This window comes from Dermacentor variabilis, chromosome 6 (genome assembly GCF_050947875.1).
Source record: "Dermacentor variabilis isolate Ectoservices chromosome 6, ASM5094787v1, whole genome shotgun sequence".
Lineage (NCBI taxonomy): Eukaryota > Metazoa > Arthropoda > Arachnida > Ixodida > Ixodidae > Dermacentor > Dermacentor variabilis.
Window position 1 is genome coordinate 129244701 of NC_134573.1, and position 16531 is coordinate 129261231.

The following is a 16531-nucleotide window of genomic DNA, read 5'->3' on the forward strand; positions in this document are numbered from 1 at the left end:
CCAATCTGTGCTAATTGGTCTGCCAAGGGCATTGCTATATGATCTATCACAGTATATTGACGGTCAGAAGCCATGTCAATGTGGGGACGCTTGACTCTTGTGTTCCCTCACCTTCCATCTTCTTCGTAAAACTCTTTGTGTCTCCTGATTTTTGGCTTCCATGCAAACCAAAAGGAGAAAGCTAATGCAAATTCGTGCACTACCCAAATGCTGTTTGAACCACCATTTTGCTCTGGTAGCGATTGCAGCAAACTTTAAGCTTTGGCAGGGATTCCTATTCAATAAGGTGAAGTTGCAGTGATGACCCAGAAAATCGTTGCACAGCAAGAGCTTAGGAATTTTAGCTATAAGCATTACACAAAGCAGTGCAGCGGACACAAGCACCATTACATTCTTTGCAGCCACCGTCAGCTGCTGGCAAATGCAATGAGCTCTGCAGTGAGAATGCTCACCTTGCAGAAGACATGCTGCCCATCCCACTGCTCGAGTTTGACTGCGCAGGACCAAGGCTGGCAGCTGAGGCTGCTGCTGATGTTCCTTCCGGCCTTGCTAGGGAGGGCAACGTATTGCTTGAGGTAACTGTCACTTCAGCAGCAGGACTAGGTGCACCAGAATAGGATGTGGGAACGTGGGTTTCTGAAGACTGTGACTGGAAATTAAAATAGGGAGAATGTAAGCAGACATATTAATTAATTATTGACACTAACACTTTCCTGACCGTGAGAAAAGCAGCAGTTCTTGGGTAGTCCAGTAAATACTTTTTTTCTTAACACAGAGCATGCTATGATACTAAAGTGTATTGCATCAAATTGAAATAGAGAAAATTTTCTTTCTGACAGTACTATTACCAGAAAACACGTTTATTAAAGAGAATTATATCAGAACAAAAATTTTGTAGAAAAAGATATGTTATATCAAAATGCCATTGTTGCTTTACACAGAAAAACCTTTAAAAAATCTCAGAATATACATTTTCAACGCAAAGGACTTGTGCAATATTCCAGCAAATACCCATCGCTCTATGTACAAGTAAAACATTTCTTGAGATATAAAAGAAAATGTCGACCCTAGTGACTAGCCCTAGCGCGATGCCAATATCAACTCCAGACTGTCTTTTCATGCAAAACTAGACTCACCGCGTGTCTGCATGCAAATGATCCCAACTGTAGGTTGTTAACACCCTGCAGATAAGAACTGTGACCTTTAGAACACACAAGATATCTTTATATCAGCGCACAGCAGCTTTGCAGTGGTTCAGCAAAGAAAGCGAAACTCCCTTCAGAAAGCTGACCAACTGTAGTTGTCTTCCGTAACAGTGCTGCTTTCAGAGTTATAAATTTGCATGCAGATGCATTAGAATTGGTGAACCGCACATGAATGGTGCATGATGCCGACTCCATCGATGCCGATGAAAAAAGCAATGGCACCTTTATTTTAAGAATCACAATTTGAAAAGAGTTCTTTTCACTCATCTTCGTTTAAGGGGGAGGCATAGCTTTCCTTGGGCAATATTCTTGGGAAATCACTTTTAGATATCATTTCTATTTTGCGAAATTTTGCATGGCTCGGCACCGAATGCGTCCCCGACAAGTGTTTATGGCACTGTACAAAGTCAGAAGAAAGCAGTGGGCATCAGATCGCTGCTTGCGTGGCCGACAAGAAAAGTCTCTGCTGGCAGGAGCTTTGCCTGGCACGCCATTGCGGGAAGCTTGCCACTAATGTATTTGTTCCTTAAATAAGAGTGAATTTTCATAAACACCGCAAGAAGCAAGAACAAGTTGTGTAGTGGACTGCCATATGTATGCATTGGCGCAGCAAATTACACTGTATTTACACTGTATATAGACAAAATCTGCCCAAAAATTTGTCTGTTGTAGCCGATAGTACGTAATAGCTGGGTCCATTAGAAGTGGAATTTGTAGCGTTGATAACACAGTCAATCCTGGATGTATCAAACTTGGATATATCAAATTATTGCCTATATCGAACAGCTGCAACAACCCCTTGGAAATCCCACGTAAAAGTATAGCACTGCACCAGCTGTATATCGAACACCCGTTCAGAGATACATTTGATATATTAAATGCTGCACAGCACTGCGCCCCTGCAAGTGTGCTTCTCCTAATGAGCCGCCAATCACTTTTTACGTAACCGGAAATATTCGTGCCATCAAAATAGTATTGTTTGTGCAGATTCTGTCATACAATACTAGTTTTGTGCTGTCGCTGTATGCCGATGCAACGATTGCAAAGGCTCGAGTCAGATCTGCATGTGAAGGCTCTGGAGCACACAGCACATCATCATCCTGAGCCACTATGTGACGGTGGGAGAACTTGCTAAATTATTTCTTCTTTGTTCAGTTTGACACACGACAACATCGCACTTTCGACGTCTGCAAAGCCTTCAAATGTATTGGCGACAAAAATCGGCACACCACAGCCTAGCAGGTCATCAATGATGTCCGCATTTTAGCTTGTTGTGGTAGGCGGCCGCTGAGGTTCTACAGTTGCCGGGTCAGGCTCATTCAGTGCTGCGAGGGCACCATTGGTGCTAAGTTCACAAGAAAGGCTTCTTGGAGCTAGCAGAGCGCTGTCTGGAATGCAAACTAAACCAAAGAGCACAAAATGTTGATACGCTGTCTGAAAGGCAAGCTCAACAAACAGAATGGCGAGAGCAGGCCGTGCATAGGGTTGCCGGAATAGCTAGAATAGGGTGCGATGGTCGCAATGTTGATACGCCCTATTGACCTTTTGCATCCGCGATGTGGCAGCAGTGCGTTCACGACCCCAGCGAACTTCCGGTCAGCCAACTTCGACAGTCCAGTTAGCCAAGCAAAAAGAAGTATTTTATCGCATAGTATACTCCAGGCACATATTATTGGTGTTTTCAGATATAAGGAACGTGCGCTGGACATCAAGCTCATGTAGGGACTTTTTTTGTTGCACTTAACACTACAATTCCCCTGTCAAACGTTCCAACTCTGCAGCAAAACTGGTGCCGGCTGGAGGGTCCTATAAGTTTATAGGCTATTGTAACATATGCCGCTACTGAGGGCTTAACCGGAAGTCTTCTGGGAGCTCTGTTTGTAAGCATGAAAAGGGTCTATAATTCAGGCAAGGACTCCAACCAAGGTGAGGCCTAAGAGATTATCATCTAGTGTGTAATCTTTGAGGCCATACTTGATGTCTCGTCAAGGTAGCCAGAGGAGATAATGGCGGCAGAGGCAGCGTACGCTACAGCCATGGACGCAGTCTGGATAATCGAATGTAGAGCTGGTGGCTGTCCGAAATATTGGTCGACTTTACACATTAAGTCACGAAGCTGTCCGAATTACCCAGCATGTCCGGATCATCGGTGTCCGATTTATCGGTTGGTGACTGTATATATGTTCATATGGGAAGAGAATGCTGTGAGTAGCATGCTTTGTTTCCATACAGATGACGTGCGTTACTCTGGTGTCACATCGTAGCCATCGTCGCTGCACAGCCCATCTTGCACGGCACTATGCTTTTCTTCTCACGCTTACATTCAACTAACGACGTGAGCGACCCTTCGTCGCAGGGAAATCGTGCTACCAGTGACAGTGGTGACAACACCGAAGGGAGCTTCACATCAAGCCTTACTCATAGTCACTCGCCATCACCCCTTGCAGGAGCAGTGATACACATCCCACACACTGGCACCACGGACTGACCTCGGCAGCTGACGCTGCAGATGGGCGTAGCCCGCCCCACCTCATGACACTCTGGTCCCCCCTCGGAAGCCAGATGAGATCGCCCACACGGCAGTGGATGCCGTAGCTGTCTGCAACTCAGCGCATGCACAGGCCATTTCCTTTCCGCTCCACCTCAATTTCTGCCTCGTGTTTTCCTGTAGCCTCCTCCTCCACTTTCTTTCTCATGTGCTCTTCTTTCATCTACCACTGCGCTCTGCGTTCATCTTTCGCCTGTGCCCGTTCACTTGGTTACAAGGTACATTGTTGCCGAGGCATGCCAACACTCAATGCAGGAACAGGCACTTAAGAGCTGTGCTCTAAAAAATTGCAGCAAATTTGTTTCGTAATGGGTCACTCTGAAGATTTTAAATTTGTGACAAAAGATTCGACCCTGGGGTGTCACACTTGGCAAGAAAAATTTATCCTCAAAGGCTTGAACAATTATTAGGCGTCTTGGTGCTCATAGTGTAACAGGAGACACCGTGTGCACATGTGTACAATAAGGAACACATTTTATGTCTCGTGAAAATGACCCCTTTGCACTCTTGTTATGCTTCACCACAGTACAATGCATATTCTCGACCGCGTATCACAGCTGCATTGTGGCGAAGCTGACTTTGAGACACCGGCGTTGCATTTTTGTGCTTGTGCTGTGACAGGAGGCAGCGATTTCACAGATGTATAATTAAAGGACACATTTTATGTCCCACGACTATGGCCTCTTTTCACTCTAAATATGCTTCACCGCAATACACTGCGTATGCTTGGCCGCGCAGCACCTCAGTATTGCGGCGAAGCTGACTTTTGGGAACTGGCATTATGCACAATCAACGACCGATTTTCCGGACGGCCAATTTTTCAGACATGCCCGATAATTCAGACCCCTTCGCATCACTGCCACATACCCCATTGAGCCAATGTAAGGAACGTCTGAAATTTCAGACGCAAACACCCTTCGCCGTCCGATTTCCTGGAACTTTTGCCATGACCGCAGGTCCGACACGGCATTGATCGAAGCCACCACTGCTGCCATTTTATCTCTCCGCCTCGAATAGGTGCTCTCGCCCGCAGATCCGCTAATAGCCGTAGCGGCAACGATAGGCCTAGCTACTTCAACGTTCGCTGCCAAGCTTCTTGCTGTTCAGTGCCATGGTTTCCATTAAAACAATTTGCCGCTGTTGGCAATGGTGCCGACTCCGCCTTTGCATTCCTCACCAATGGCTTCGATTCGGAAAGCGCGACGCATTGCTTAGTGCTGGTTCTCAAAAGTGAGCTTCGCCTCATTACAGGAATGTTATGCGGTGAAGCATACCAAGAGTGGGAAGGAGCAATTGTCACGGGGCACGGTATGTATCCCTCAATTATACACGCATGCACCCGCAGTCTCCTGTCATAGTACAAGCACCGATATGCCTAATACGTGAACTGGCAGGTCTTTAGAGCTATTTCGCACGTGCCTGTGGCTATTTGAGCCCTTGGAGCCAGTAAAAGGCATGCATGTTTTTTTTTCAGACTGCCCAATTTTTTCAAACACTTTCAGGGCCCCTAGAGAGTCAGAAAACTCGGATGTTGATTGCAGACCTCTGTTGTGTCTTTTGTGCTTCGGTGCCATCGTCCATTACATGAAAAACACAGCACACAACAGCAGGAAGCTTGATAGCAAATGTCGAAACAGCTAGGCCTAACAACAGCACAAAACTACTACAACTGCCAGGGAATCTGCTTGCAGGAGTGCTTTGAGGCTGCAAGATCATCTAAATGGTGGCAGTGGTGGCTTCAATTAATGTTGTTTCAGACTTGCGGTCACAGTAAAATGTCAGAAAGCTAGAACGATGAAGGGTTTCAAAATCCTAAATTTCGGTTGTCCTTATACATTGGCTCTACGGAGCGTGTGGTGGTGCTGTAAAGGTGTCCAAATTATCAGGCATGTCCACTATACTGCACACTATAAATGCACTATACTGTGCACTAAACAGCACTATACAGTTGTTGACTGTATAGTGCACTTTCTGCTGTTTTCCAAGGTTTACTTCAGAGGCCTTGAAGATATGCCCCGTTAAAGATAAATATATTTCATCACATACTATATTTTATTGAAAAATCATCGAACGACCCTATCTCTGCTTAGCAGGGCCTACCAAGCAGAGAAAATGCCAGAACCCTACATCTAGGATGTTATCTTATGGTTGGCAATACTGGTGTACATATACCGCAAAAAAAGTTATCTTTGTCATTGTGCATTGATGTTGGCAATTCTTGTTTTACACCTAACCAATCACATTTGCACAAATTATTTTGCCTCTAAAATAAAAAGCAGCACATGAAAGGATTCATGTTCAGTTAACAAACACACGAGTAATCTAACAGGAAGAAATGACATATTTTGGGGCCCTAGCTATGAACCTATAACTAGGAGTGCACAAATATTCAAAATTTCTAATACTGATTGAATAGTTTTTACTGTACCATTCATAATTGATTCAAGAATTAATATCTGAAATTGTTGAATAATCATATCGGTTCAAACACTATAAGGGTTTGCAGTTGTTGCTGTCTACAGGGAGAAGAACCGATGCAAGTGAAGATCATTCCAAATGATGCTGTGTGGAAGTTTCCACTGCATCCTGTGTTTGTATGCTCGAAAGTCCTCAGTTCGTTGCAATACATGACAACAATCCTACACACCAGGGTTCGGCAACCTTTTGGAGCAGAAGGCCAAGTAGCCAAAAATCAGTCATAGAAAGAGATGGCTTGCAAGCCAAAAAGGAAAGACAAAGAAACATCTCAGGAGACAACTTGCTCGGCCACATGTTTTTCATAAGTGGAACAGGCAGAAACTGTTTATGGTGGGTGGCAGGATGCATTATGCTGGGTTGCTTGCCATATCTAGCCTGCTGCCCACTGGTAGCTCAACACAGCTGCACACAACCTTCGCATAAAGATAAGAAAAATGAAAAACCGAGGCTCCTCACCGACTGTCCCTGGCTCCGGTGTGAGCCAGCAAGAACAATGACGCTAGATTTTCCTTGAGTGGAGGGCAATGATGAGGGTCCACCCAGCCCCGATGAAGTTGGAATGGTAGCAGCGCCCTCCTGGGCTGGTGCAGAGCTTGTCGATGCAGTCGTGACAGGAGGCACACCCTTGCGCGCCGACGATGGTGCAGCCACGATGATGGGCGCTCGGGTGACCTCTGCCACGCGTCCGGTGCTTGTGAGCAGGCTGCACCCCGAGGCCCTCGAGAGGCCCAGCCGAGGGGGTAAGAGGGGCGAGGGCCCTCCTTCACCTCCACTAGAGGCCTGTGGTATACGAGGTGCCCCAAACAGCTCCTGGCGTGTCGCCGTGGGCGTCAGCAGCTGAGGTCGATCAGCTAGTGGCAAAGCCTACATGTGGACAATGGAAGAAAAGGATGCAGTGAGACATGATACCATCAAGTTAGACCTGCCTTCTAGTCATTACAGTTCATTCAGATGAATATAGTATCTCTCTCTTTTTAATATAAGAGAGTAGAAAGATTGACAAGTGCTGCACGAAGCCAATAACAGCATGAAAAGTTATCCTACAAGGTTGGTTACTGCATTTGGCATGAATATTACCTTCAGGTACACCTAGGAGCAACATTCATTTTGCCACAAAGTCATACATATATTAAAATTCACATACAAATGCACTTCAAATTGCTGCAAAGCCACACAAGGCTTCAGCATACAGAAACTGTGGAGGCTTTGTAGACCACAATTAGAAGTCACTTGATTGTCAGAGGGAAGTCTAGGCAACACTTTGATTTGGCACCTCAGACAGGGCCTGTAGGATGAGTCTACGCGGTTGATTACACACAATGAAATTGATGAATAATATAATGGTATCTTCGGCTGAACCACTCTGGCACTGTGGCAGTGCTGTGGAAGTTAATTCAAACACCCCCCAAGGTCCCCATTCTCCTACATTTTAGAGCCACCAAATGTGAGTTTGTGACTGTGACCTTGTGTGAGAGATGTGCTGAAGTCGAAGCTCAGCAGACAGTTTATTACAGAGGCCAGTTGTCACTTGCTGTATTGCACTTGCTTTTATTCGCAGCAGTGTGTACAAGGTAAAGCATTTTATTGATGACAAATGTTTGGAATGCGAATTGACAAATGATTTTGCCATGCGAATGATTCTTGTGGTACTGGTACGAAGCTGCAAACTCCGCTGCCAGCACTATGAATATAAAGTAGAACCTCGGTTATATGTCCTCCCGGTTTCGTGACGACCCGGGTTTTACGACGGATTAGCGCAGTCCTGGCAAAGTCCCCATAGAAGCAATGCATTAAAAACCCCTGTTATCCAATGCAATTTTACGTCTGACCTGCGTTATACGACAGCCCTCACGAAGTGCAGGACGCAACGGCAGACAAAAGAAAAGTGCCGCAGGTCTCTTTCCTCACTCTGTCTCTCCGCATGCGGTGAACGCCTTTTCTCCACAATCACTTCCTTCCTTCCTTGCCACAGAAAGCTGCCCACGAGTGCAAGGGTGTCGTTTTCTCTATGCTATAACCAAGACTGCCTTTGCCACTCTACCTTTCAAGTAGCTTAAGGGGAGACGCGGCCCTCGAAAACCGAAAAATCGCGAAAAAAATCAATTTTTTAAAAACCATATTTTTGGGTTGTATGTTTCATAAACTACCTGTTCTGTAATTATCAGCACCTAATTCATCCGCAAAGTACCCCCCCTCCAAAAAAAAAAAACTACTTTTGAGGCCACCGCGGCCCACAAAACACGGGCAAATGCCGAAATGAAGTCAAACTTTGTGCGCGTGCCATTCTCGGCCCACGCGGCCTGTCCATGCCATCTTGGTGTCGTTTTGACCGTGAATTCTTCGTCTCTGTTTTGCCGCCTTGCAAAATGGCATCTTCAGCGTGGTTGAGGCACTATTGGCATTTTCCCGCGATGCGATGCAGAGCGCTGATTGGCCGGAGCAGTGCATTCAAATCCATCGGGCTAAAGCGTGCCTGCCATTGGCTGCTGCGCGGGTGACGGCGGCTGCTACCTTTGATGCCGCGCCCACCGTGCCGCATCGTTGTTGCCACTTGCTTCGTCCGCCTCAACATGACCTTGCGAGCTGCTCATCGCCTTGCGCTATCTTTTAGATTATTTTCTCAGCTTTTCTTTTTCGCTAGTTCATTGCTGCACGCGATGCCGGAAAAGACCAAAACAGTGCAGATGTTCAATGCGCAGGAGCGCGATATGCGTCTTGTACGAGCATCAAACTTCTGATCTTCCGCAGCGAGTGCCGACTGCGCAGACGCTTTTCAGCAGCAGAACTGCGCTGTCGGCTGTCGCCAGTCGAAAATCAGACACATTGAGTGCGCCTGGAGCCGCAAGTGTTAATTAAAACCTGCGCAGGAGCTTTCTAATAAAAAACACGTGTTGAACTTTAAGGCCTGTTTTCTCGAAATGGATTTTTTCGCTAGTAGTTGTACTGGGGAAGGCGATATCTCAAGAACTGCTCTTCAGATTTGTATGCCGTTCTTTTTTAATTCTGTTCCTGAATGACTTTGCCAGGGGGTAACAGGCTTCTTTTTTTGGAAGCTGGTGCAGTTAACTAATAATAAGCAATTAATTTTTGATGAATGTGGTCATTACTGGCTACAACAAATTCAAAGTTGTCTTAAAATTTCTTGAGGGGAAATTAAAGAAAAGGGCTCTTTGGCCCCCTGGGATATCTATCAAGGGATCATCACAGTGAATTTCAGCTTCCTACGATGTCCTGGCATTTCTCCAGGCTCTTCCTCAGGCATATACATGAACCACCAAATTAGACCTCATTAACTCTAATAATAATAATATTTGGGATTTTACGTGCCAAAACCACTTTCTGATTATGAGGCACGCCGTAGTGGAGGACTCCGGAAATTCTGACCACCTGGGGTTCTTTAACGTGCACCTAAATCTAAGCACACGGGTGTTTTCGCATTTCGCCCCCATCGAAATGCGGCCGCCGTGGCCGGGATTCGATCCCGCGACCTCGTGCTCAGCAGCCCAACACCATTGCCACTGAGCAACCACGGCGGGTGACTCATTAACTCTGGAACTAATAAACACATCTTCATAAAACTTTGCAGTTCCTCATAGTTCGATGGTGTGAACGTACCCTGAAAGTTTCATCCGGATATCATAAAAAAGAAAAAGTTTGGGCTCCAGGGTAGCCTCCCCCCTTAAGATGCAACAATAGTTTTGGAGAATCAGGCCATCGTACCTGGGCCAGTGGTGTGCTGAAAGGGTCGGGAGCCTGACATCCCAGGCAGAGGGTCGAGTCAGAACGCTGAAAGAAGGGGTGTCGACGACCACGGTTGCTGCCCGCAGCTGCTGTGTTTGCCGAGGCACCCTCCGCTGCACCGCTGGAGGCACCTGCTGTGGTTTCCTCTTCACAGCAGCTGTCCATGTCAACCTGCATGGCTGAGCTGCCTCCACCAGCCTCTTCCTCAGGATCTTCATTTTCATTGTAGTCCTGGATGGATAGAACAGTTGGATTGCTTGAAAGTTACGCTCCTTCCGCACAATGGACAAATCCTACTTGTCATACAAGCTTACCAATACCAGGAACATCAGTGATTAATTGAGCGACTGATTGATTCAGTTTGATGTCCCAAATGCTTCACAGGTTATGAGACACGATCAGGGTTAACTATAGCCACACTGAATTAACATGCATTTTTTGCAAACACTGCATTGCAATGTAGCCAATGTGGCCAGCCAGGAACAGCTTGCTCAGCAGCAGCAGCAGCAGCAGCAGCAGCAGTATTCTCAAACTCTCACTTTTGAGGATAGGATCACTTTTGCGAGATTTCGTGAGGTTTTAGTTTTTTCAGCACTGAAAGTGTTTCTGGCATTGTGTCAAGCTTGCTCTCTTTGCTCAGTCCCAGGAACAATGTCTGCCATATAATTCGAAGCATCCAGTGCTGCGCCATGCGAAATCTTATGGAAGTGATTGTATCCCCAAAAGTGATTGCTCAAGAATACCGCAACAGAATGCCACAGCCACAGGGCTACCATGGCAGGACAATGTAATCTATATGAAGTTCAAGGATTAAGGGTAGTACCACTTTCACAGATACAGTCTATGCTCGTTACAACGAGCCCACGTACAACAGACTTTCGGATGTAACGGATCATATTTCAACCTTAGTTTGGTCTGCCTATCTTATTAATGCAACGAAGTTCGCTTTTAAGAGGGGATGTGGCGTTCGATAACAACTTTCTTATTTCTTCGTGGATATTTATGAAAATTGGCAGACTTATCAGCAACATTTCTGTGATACTACTGTATAAATTTCATAAAGATATCTTTAGAACTTTCTTATGTATAATATCTTGCTCCTTCTGGTCTTGTTCCAAGCCTGCATCACTTAATATATGATAGAACACTTGTGCAAAGCACTGTGCATTCTAAGATGAATGGTTGAGGTCGTGAGATTCCTAGATTTTTTTTATTTGAAATGCAATTTTTTTAGTTCTCATTCTTTAAGAGGTGATTGTACCAGAGCAAGTAGCCGAAACATTAATTGTATTTAAGTCAAACTGCAAAAGCAAGAGTGTCATGCCCTGGACAGTACATCCAGGAATACAGGGAAAAAACGGAAATGAAATAGACCTAGTGGTCACGAAGAAATCAGTGGTACAAGCAAAGCAGGATGCAAGAAATGTCAGTTTGAGAAAAAGGCTTTCAAAGTTGTACCTTAGATTTTACATTATCAAAAGGCACCGGGGTTGTAGGCTCCTGTGTCCTTTTCAATGCGCAGCTTCTTGAGTGCCCTGCCTTTGGTTTGATGTGCCTTGCTCGACTTTTTTTTTCGTAAACATCCTTTTCCGCTGCTCTGCGAAGAGCATGTTGTCCCGGTTGCAGTCCAAGTGTTGCACAATACTCAGCATACGCACGGCGGGCCCCAACATTGTACTTGCAGACTGCCTCACGGACAGCTGTCTCTGTCGCAACCAATGATGCGTTTTTATCTTTTGGCAGCAGCAACCAGATGACCAAATGAAAACTTTCGGCAACGTTTTTTTTTTTTTTTTCTCTAGGCAACGGCTGAGGAGCTGCATGTCAGAAAGGCGTTGGTACACGGGCAGCAATGCATCGGTAACCTGCTTTCCAAGCCGGTGCTTGTGAGGAGGTGGAGGCTTCTCTGCTTCTGCAGCCTGATGTTAGCACCAACTTTGGGGCCCCTGCGGGCAAAGGTCATGATGGGGGTCTTCATCGGTAGATGTTATATGTGTGGGGATGCACGACTCTCGCGCGTCTCCTGTAATCCGGCTTCGCCGAGTGGCCTGCGTGATGCCCGTGGCGGTCGATGTGGTTGGGGCGCAGTGCGAGAGATGGAGCGAGTGTTGCGCTGCTAACGCCGCCTCATGGCAGGGTTACTTGGGGGCGCAAGGGAGAACAGGCTGTCTCTTTCCCGGGAGATCGGTGAACAGCGTGGACGTCCCGCGCGCCGACCCATGCTTCTGCGAGACCGCCTCGCGTGGCTGCCTTCGAACGCGCCACGGTTCGCGTGACAGTACGTGCGAACGACCAGGCGTTGGGATCCAGCATGGAGCGAACATATTCGCTCGCTATCCGGTCGCGGTGAGTGAGACTTCTAGATTTGTCGCGCGCCAATCGGCATGTTTTGTGGACAGCAACTCTGCTAGCAGGCATTGATCTATGAAAGGTGCAATAAATGCCCTTGTGATTGTTTGCACTACTGTGTTGTTGTTCCTTTGTCCCAAGAGCACGGAGGAGAACCCCACATATGATAGTATGTTGCCATCACGGCCTTTTGCATGTCTTGAACATTGTGGTTGTTACGCAGAGCCATGCCATAGTAATTTGCCAGTTTCTTTATTAAATCTTGAGTGAGGCCACCTTTCCCTCCAAGAGGTTGCCCTTTCTTGCCTTTTGTGATCAGAGCACGCAGAGCCATCCCCATCCTTTTCTTGACATTATTAATGCAGTCCTCATTTGTAAATGGAATAAATCCATAAGTCTTGTAATGACAGAGTGCTACAAAAGTTCTACTGTTACCATCACAAACAATGCTTGTATATTACAAATTATGTTTGCTAAGGGACCTCCTAAATAGAGTCAATGCTGCTTCAACTTCCATTCTGCCAGAGTTCACATCTGTGTTCTTTTTCGGCAGACGTGTGATGCTTTCCAATCATCATAGCCTTCATCCCCTTCTTTGGGGCCAAGCGTTTAACCATGGCATCGGTTTGATAGGACTACACAGTCGAGCACCAGTCCTGTGAAAAATTCTATTACAGTGCCGACACCTATGTGGGATGCATGGCCACATGTTAACCATGTCCCATCATAAACCACTGTTATTAAAGGTAGGGTCCATCTCCCTGTAAACATTGTGCACTGCCACTACAGCATCAGAAAAGATATTGGCAGCACCTGTCTCACTGGCAGGTCTAAACTCAGCCTTGAGATGTTTCTGAAATGTTTTGTGATGCAACCCTCTACAGGAGACATTCATTATTGACCAGAAATGGGTCAAAGCTGTTGCCCTTTCCAATACTTTTAAGAGCCTGTACAGCTCTCGTAATGACATCAAAAATTTTGCGACTTTCCTTTAGTGGCGATGACCACCCCTTCGCGACAGCACTGCAAAACGCGCACGTCAGTATCATTTGTGCTGCTAAGCCATGTCTTGTTCCCAGCTGAACTGAAAGTCCTGGTTGGGAGCACCACTGACACTTAGATTTGCCGAGAAGCACATTCAGGGCAGTCATTTGAACGATGAGAAACTCCTCTGCTTGTTCCGTACCAGCAAGCACCTCTCCTTCACTCGTCAGTTCCATTTTCCGCACGGTCGCCAACACCGAACTTAGTTTTGCTTGCACTTTCGTGGCGACCTCCCGGGATGCTTCGGCCGATAACAAAACGCGGCTTCAGGCGTGCCTGAATGGTGCCACCAGTACTTGTAGACGGCGTAGCAACATTGTGCGAAGTGCCGAGACGATAATTGGACACATCTAAGACGTGATTGCTGGGTGCATCCGATGATGTGGAACGTGGCATGACAAGCTGAACGGTGCCGCTGCTGCTCGCACGAGACGTTTTGCCCGCATAAAAAGTGCCAGAGAGCGACTCCTCAACATCATCAACCCAAATAGGTATTCCGCCTACGTGTGAACTGCTCGGCGGCGACACCTGATTGGCATCATTGGCACGCATACGCATCCTGCCTGCCTGTGGAGTCCTCGGCTGCACGCCTGTGACTTCTGCGCTATGCTGCACAGTACTGCCACGCGACCCTGAAGCAGTCTTTTTCAGCGTCGGCGATTTTCGCTTATGAGTGCCGTAAGCATGAGCCGTCTTGTACTTCAGTGGTCGCAGACCCATGGTGACCAGTAAACTTCAGAAACTACGCCCCGCAAGCACTGATGAATGCGTCGAGCCGATATGCCCAGAATAGCGTATCACAACACAAACCAGCTTCCAAAACAATGCTCCTCACACACTGACAGCAAGCTGATATGTACAGAGGCGCATATCACAACACAAGTCAGCTACATTCCGCAAGTACTGGCGATCCTGGCGAGCCAAGATGCGAGGAGGCGCTTATCACTTGTGGAGTCCACTGCCGAAACTGCGCTCCGTACATGCTCACGAACAATGCGAGGCGATTAGACGTGTGAGTCACGGGCAATATCAGATGTAAGCTTCTGAAACTATACGCCGCACGTACAGACGAACATAGCGTGCGGCAGCGCGATAGCAGAAGTAGTGCACCGCCAATGAGACCAATGGCGAAGCTCCAATTGGCCATGTGACGGGCATGGCCAATCGGAGGCCTCGGAACGGCCTTGAAATCATTTGCTTTTTGTGCGCTTGCTTCTGAAAGGAGGAGGTGGCTGGCGCAGCAAATTTCAAAACAGAGAAATGCACTTTCCAACATGGGCAAAATGGCAGCGCTTAGTTGCACCGTTGCGGAGATATTGCGGCTTGAAAAATGCTGTTTTTTCGAGATTTCCGATGAATTTTTTCGTGACGGCTGCTACAAAAAAATTTTTTAGCACTTCTACGTGGTTTTCGGCATTCATATTTCGGAATCAGATAAAAAAAAAAGTTATAGAAACGAGATATGTGCTTTTAAAAAAATTGTTTTGGTCATTTTTCGCTATACGAATGCCGCGTCGCCCCTTAACAGACTGCACTAAAATGGACTATCGGGTACATCAGATGAAATTAGTGGCAATTTTTGTCAAAATCAGGCGTATAAAACGAACTTTTGTCATGTCAACACGGGTTGGCAACTGACTTGCGAGGGTCAGCCGACGACCATGGCTCAATATCTTGCGTGCGAGGGAAGGAGGAAAGCGAGGTGGAAGCATGTGTCTTTAGCGCGCGAGGCACGGGGGGGGAGGCGAGGGAGAGAGGGGGTTCTACTCCAGTGGCTGCTATTAATGGTGCGGCCGTGCAGGCACCCTATCTAGACAGCGATCTGTGATATGGACAAGTGCGCGCCCATGCAGGCGCAATATCTTGAAAGCAATCTGCAATGTGAACAAAGTGCAAGTCCGCGCGGACATCTTCTTCAAAGCGATCTGCAATGTGGACAAAGTGCACCCAGTGCCGGTAGCTTTGTATGTGCTGTGCTTTCAACGTTTAGTTCAAGTTGAAGCCAAGATGCAGCACGAAGGTCAATTCACTCGCTGCTGCTGCCGCGCTGATTTTGCTTAATTTGCTATCGCAATCGATGCTTCGCCTTTCAGGCAAAACTGCGACTTTTTTTTTTCTTTTCTTTTTTTTTTTTTTTTTTTTACTTTGGACTTTTGTCACTCACTCTTAGCAAATAAAGTTGTTAGACACCGTGACGAAAGTTTCAGAAGTGAGGCGCCTTGGATATTACGAACTTTGGATAAAATGATGTTTTTTGTCGGATTATCAGGGTCCGTCGTAACGAGAGTCGAGTGCATAACTTTCAGCCAGGGTACATACACTGGATAAGTTAGTGGACTGGATGCCCCTGAAATTGCTCAACGAAGAACAAGACTCCCCAGCTCCTGCTTAAGCCAAATTTCCAATCACAGGGCCAGCTTCATTGCACTCTCTAAAAACACGAAAACATTGAGTAAATGCATAATCTAGGTGCTTACCTCTGCATACCACGGATCTAGAAGAAGGAATCCATCACGCAGAGTTTCCGAGTCGTCTGCTCCCGCACGCATGAAGTAAATGAGCGCATCAAAGACGTACGCCACATGCTTCAGCGAAGCAACATCCATCACTGGCAGGGAGTCAAAATGCTCATTGTTGTGAGCACGCATCAGTGACAATGCATATGAGAGGAAGTCCCTCCTGGCAGAAACACCCTCGGAACCTGCAGAACATAGTAAATAACGCTTAACTTCACTTTGCACAGCAAACTCCAACCCAGTTGAACGCAGAAGCTCCCGCTAAAGCCGTATGAACAAGCAGAGCAAACCCCAATTTCACCTTTGGGGATTGTGTATCACGAGATAATCCGTCACCTGTTCCTGCTGCACTCACTCAGCTTCCCATCAAACAGTTCACCAATACGGCCAAATACCAAACCACCATAGAGATTTTCGGCGAGAGATATAATGATCGTGAAACACTTGGCAACAACCGTGCTCAATACCGTCTTAAGTCACTCATTTAATTGAAACATGTGCAGCTGACGCCTAGAGTAGCTCACACTGTTAGCTCGGTGGCTGCAAGTGAATGCGTACAGCGTTCCGACATGTTTCTGCTGTCCATGCATTGACGCAACACTTGGGTTAGGTCGTATTTACTGTCGTCCGCTCTTCTCTGCTGTTGTGCA

General features: G+C 46.7%; 1 protein-coding gene across 10 annotated transcripts in view; it reads right to left on the bottom strand.

Annotated features, from left to right (window-relative positions):
• The window catches only part of hyd (E3 ubiquitin-protein ligase hyd), a 141334-nt gene that overhangs the window by 25888 nt on the left and 98915 nt on the right, over positions 1-16531 (bottom strand). For all 10 annotated transcript variants that reach the window (XM_075695788.1, XM_075695785.1, XM_075695787.1 and 7 more), the window contains 4 exons: positions 15843-16066; positions 9952-10203; positions 6688-7095; positions 453-649 (listed from right to left, as the gene is read on the bottom strand). In XM_075695788.1, coding sequence (XP_075551903.1) covers positions 453-649; positions 6688-7095; positions 9952-10203; positions 15843-16066 — 1081 coding nt within the window. The remainder of the gene's footprint in view (positions 1-452; positions 650-6687; positions 7096-9951; positions 10204-15842; positions 16067-16531) is intronic.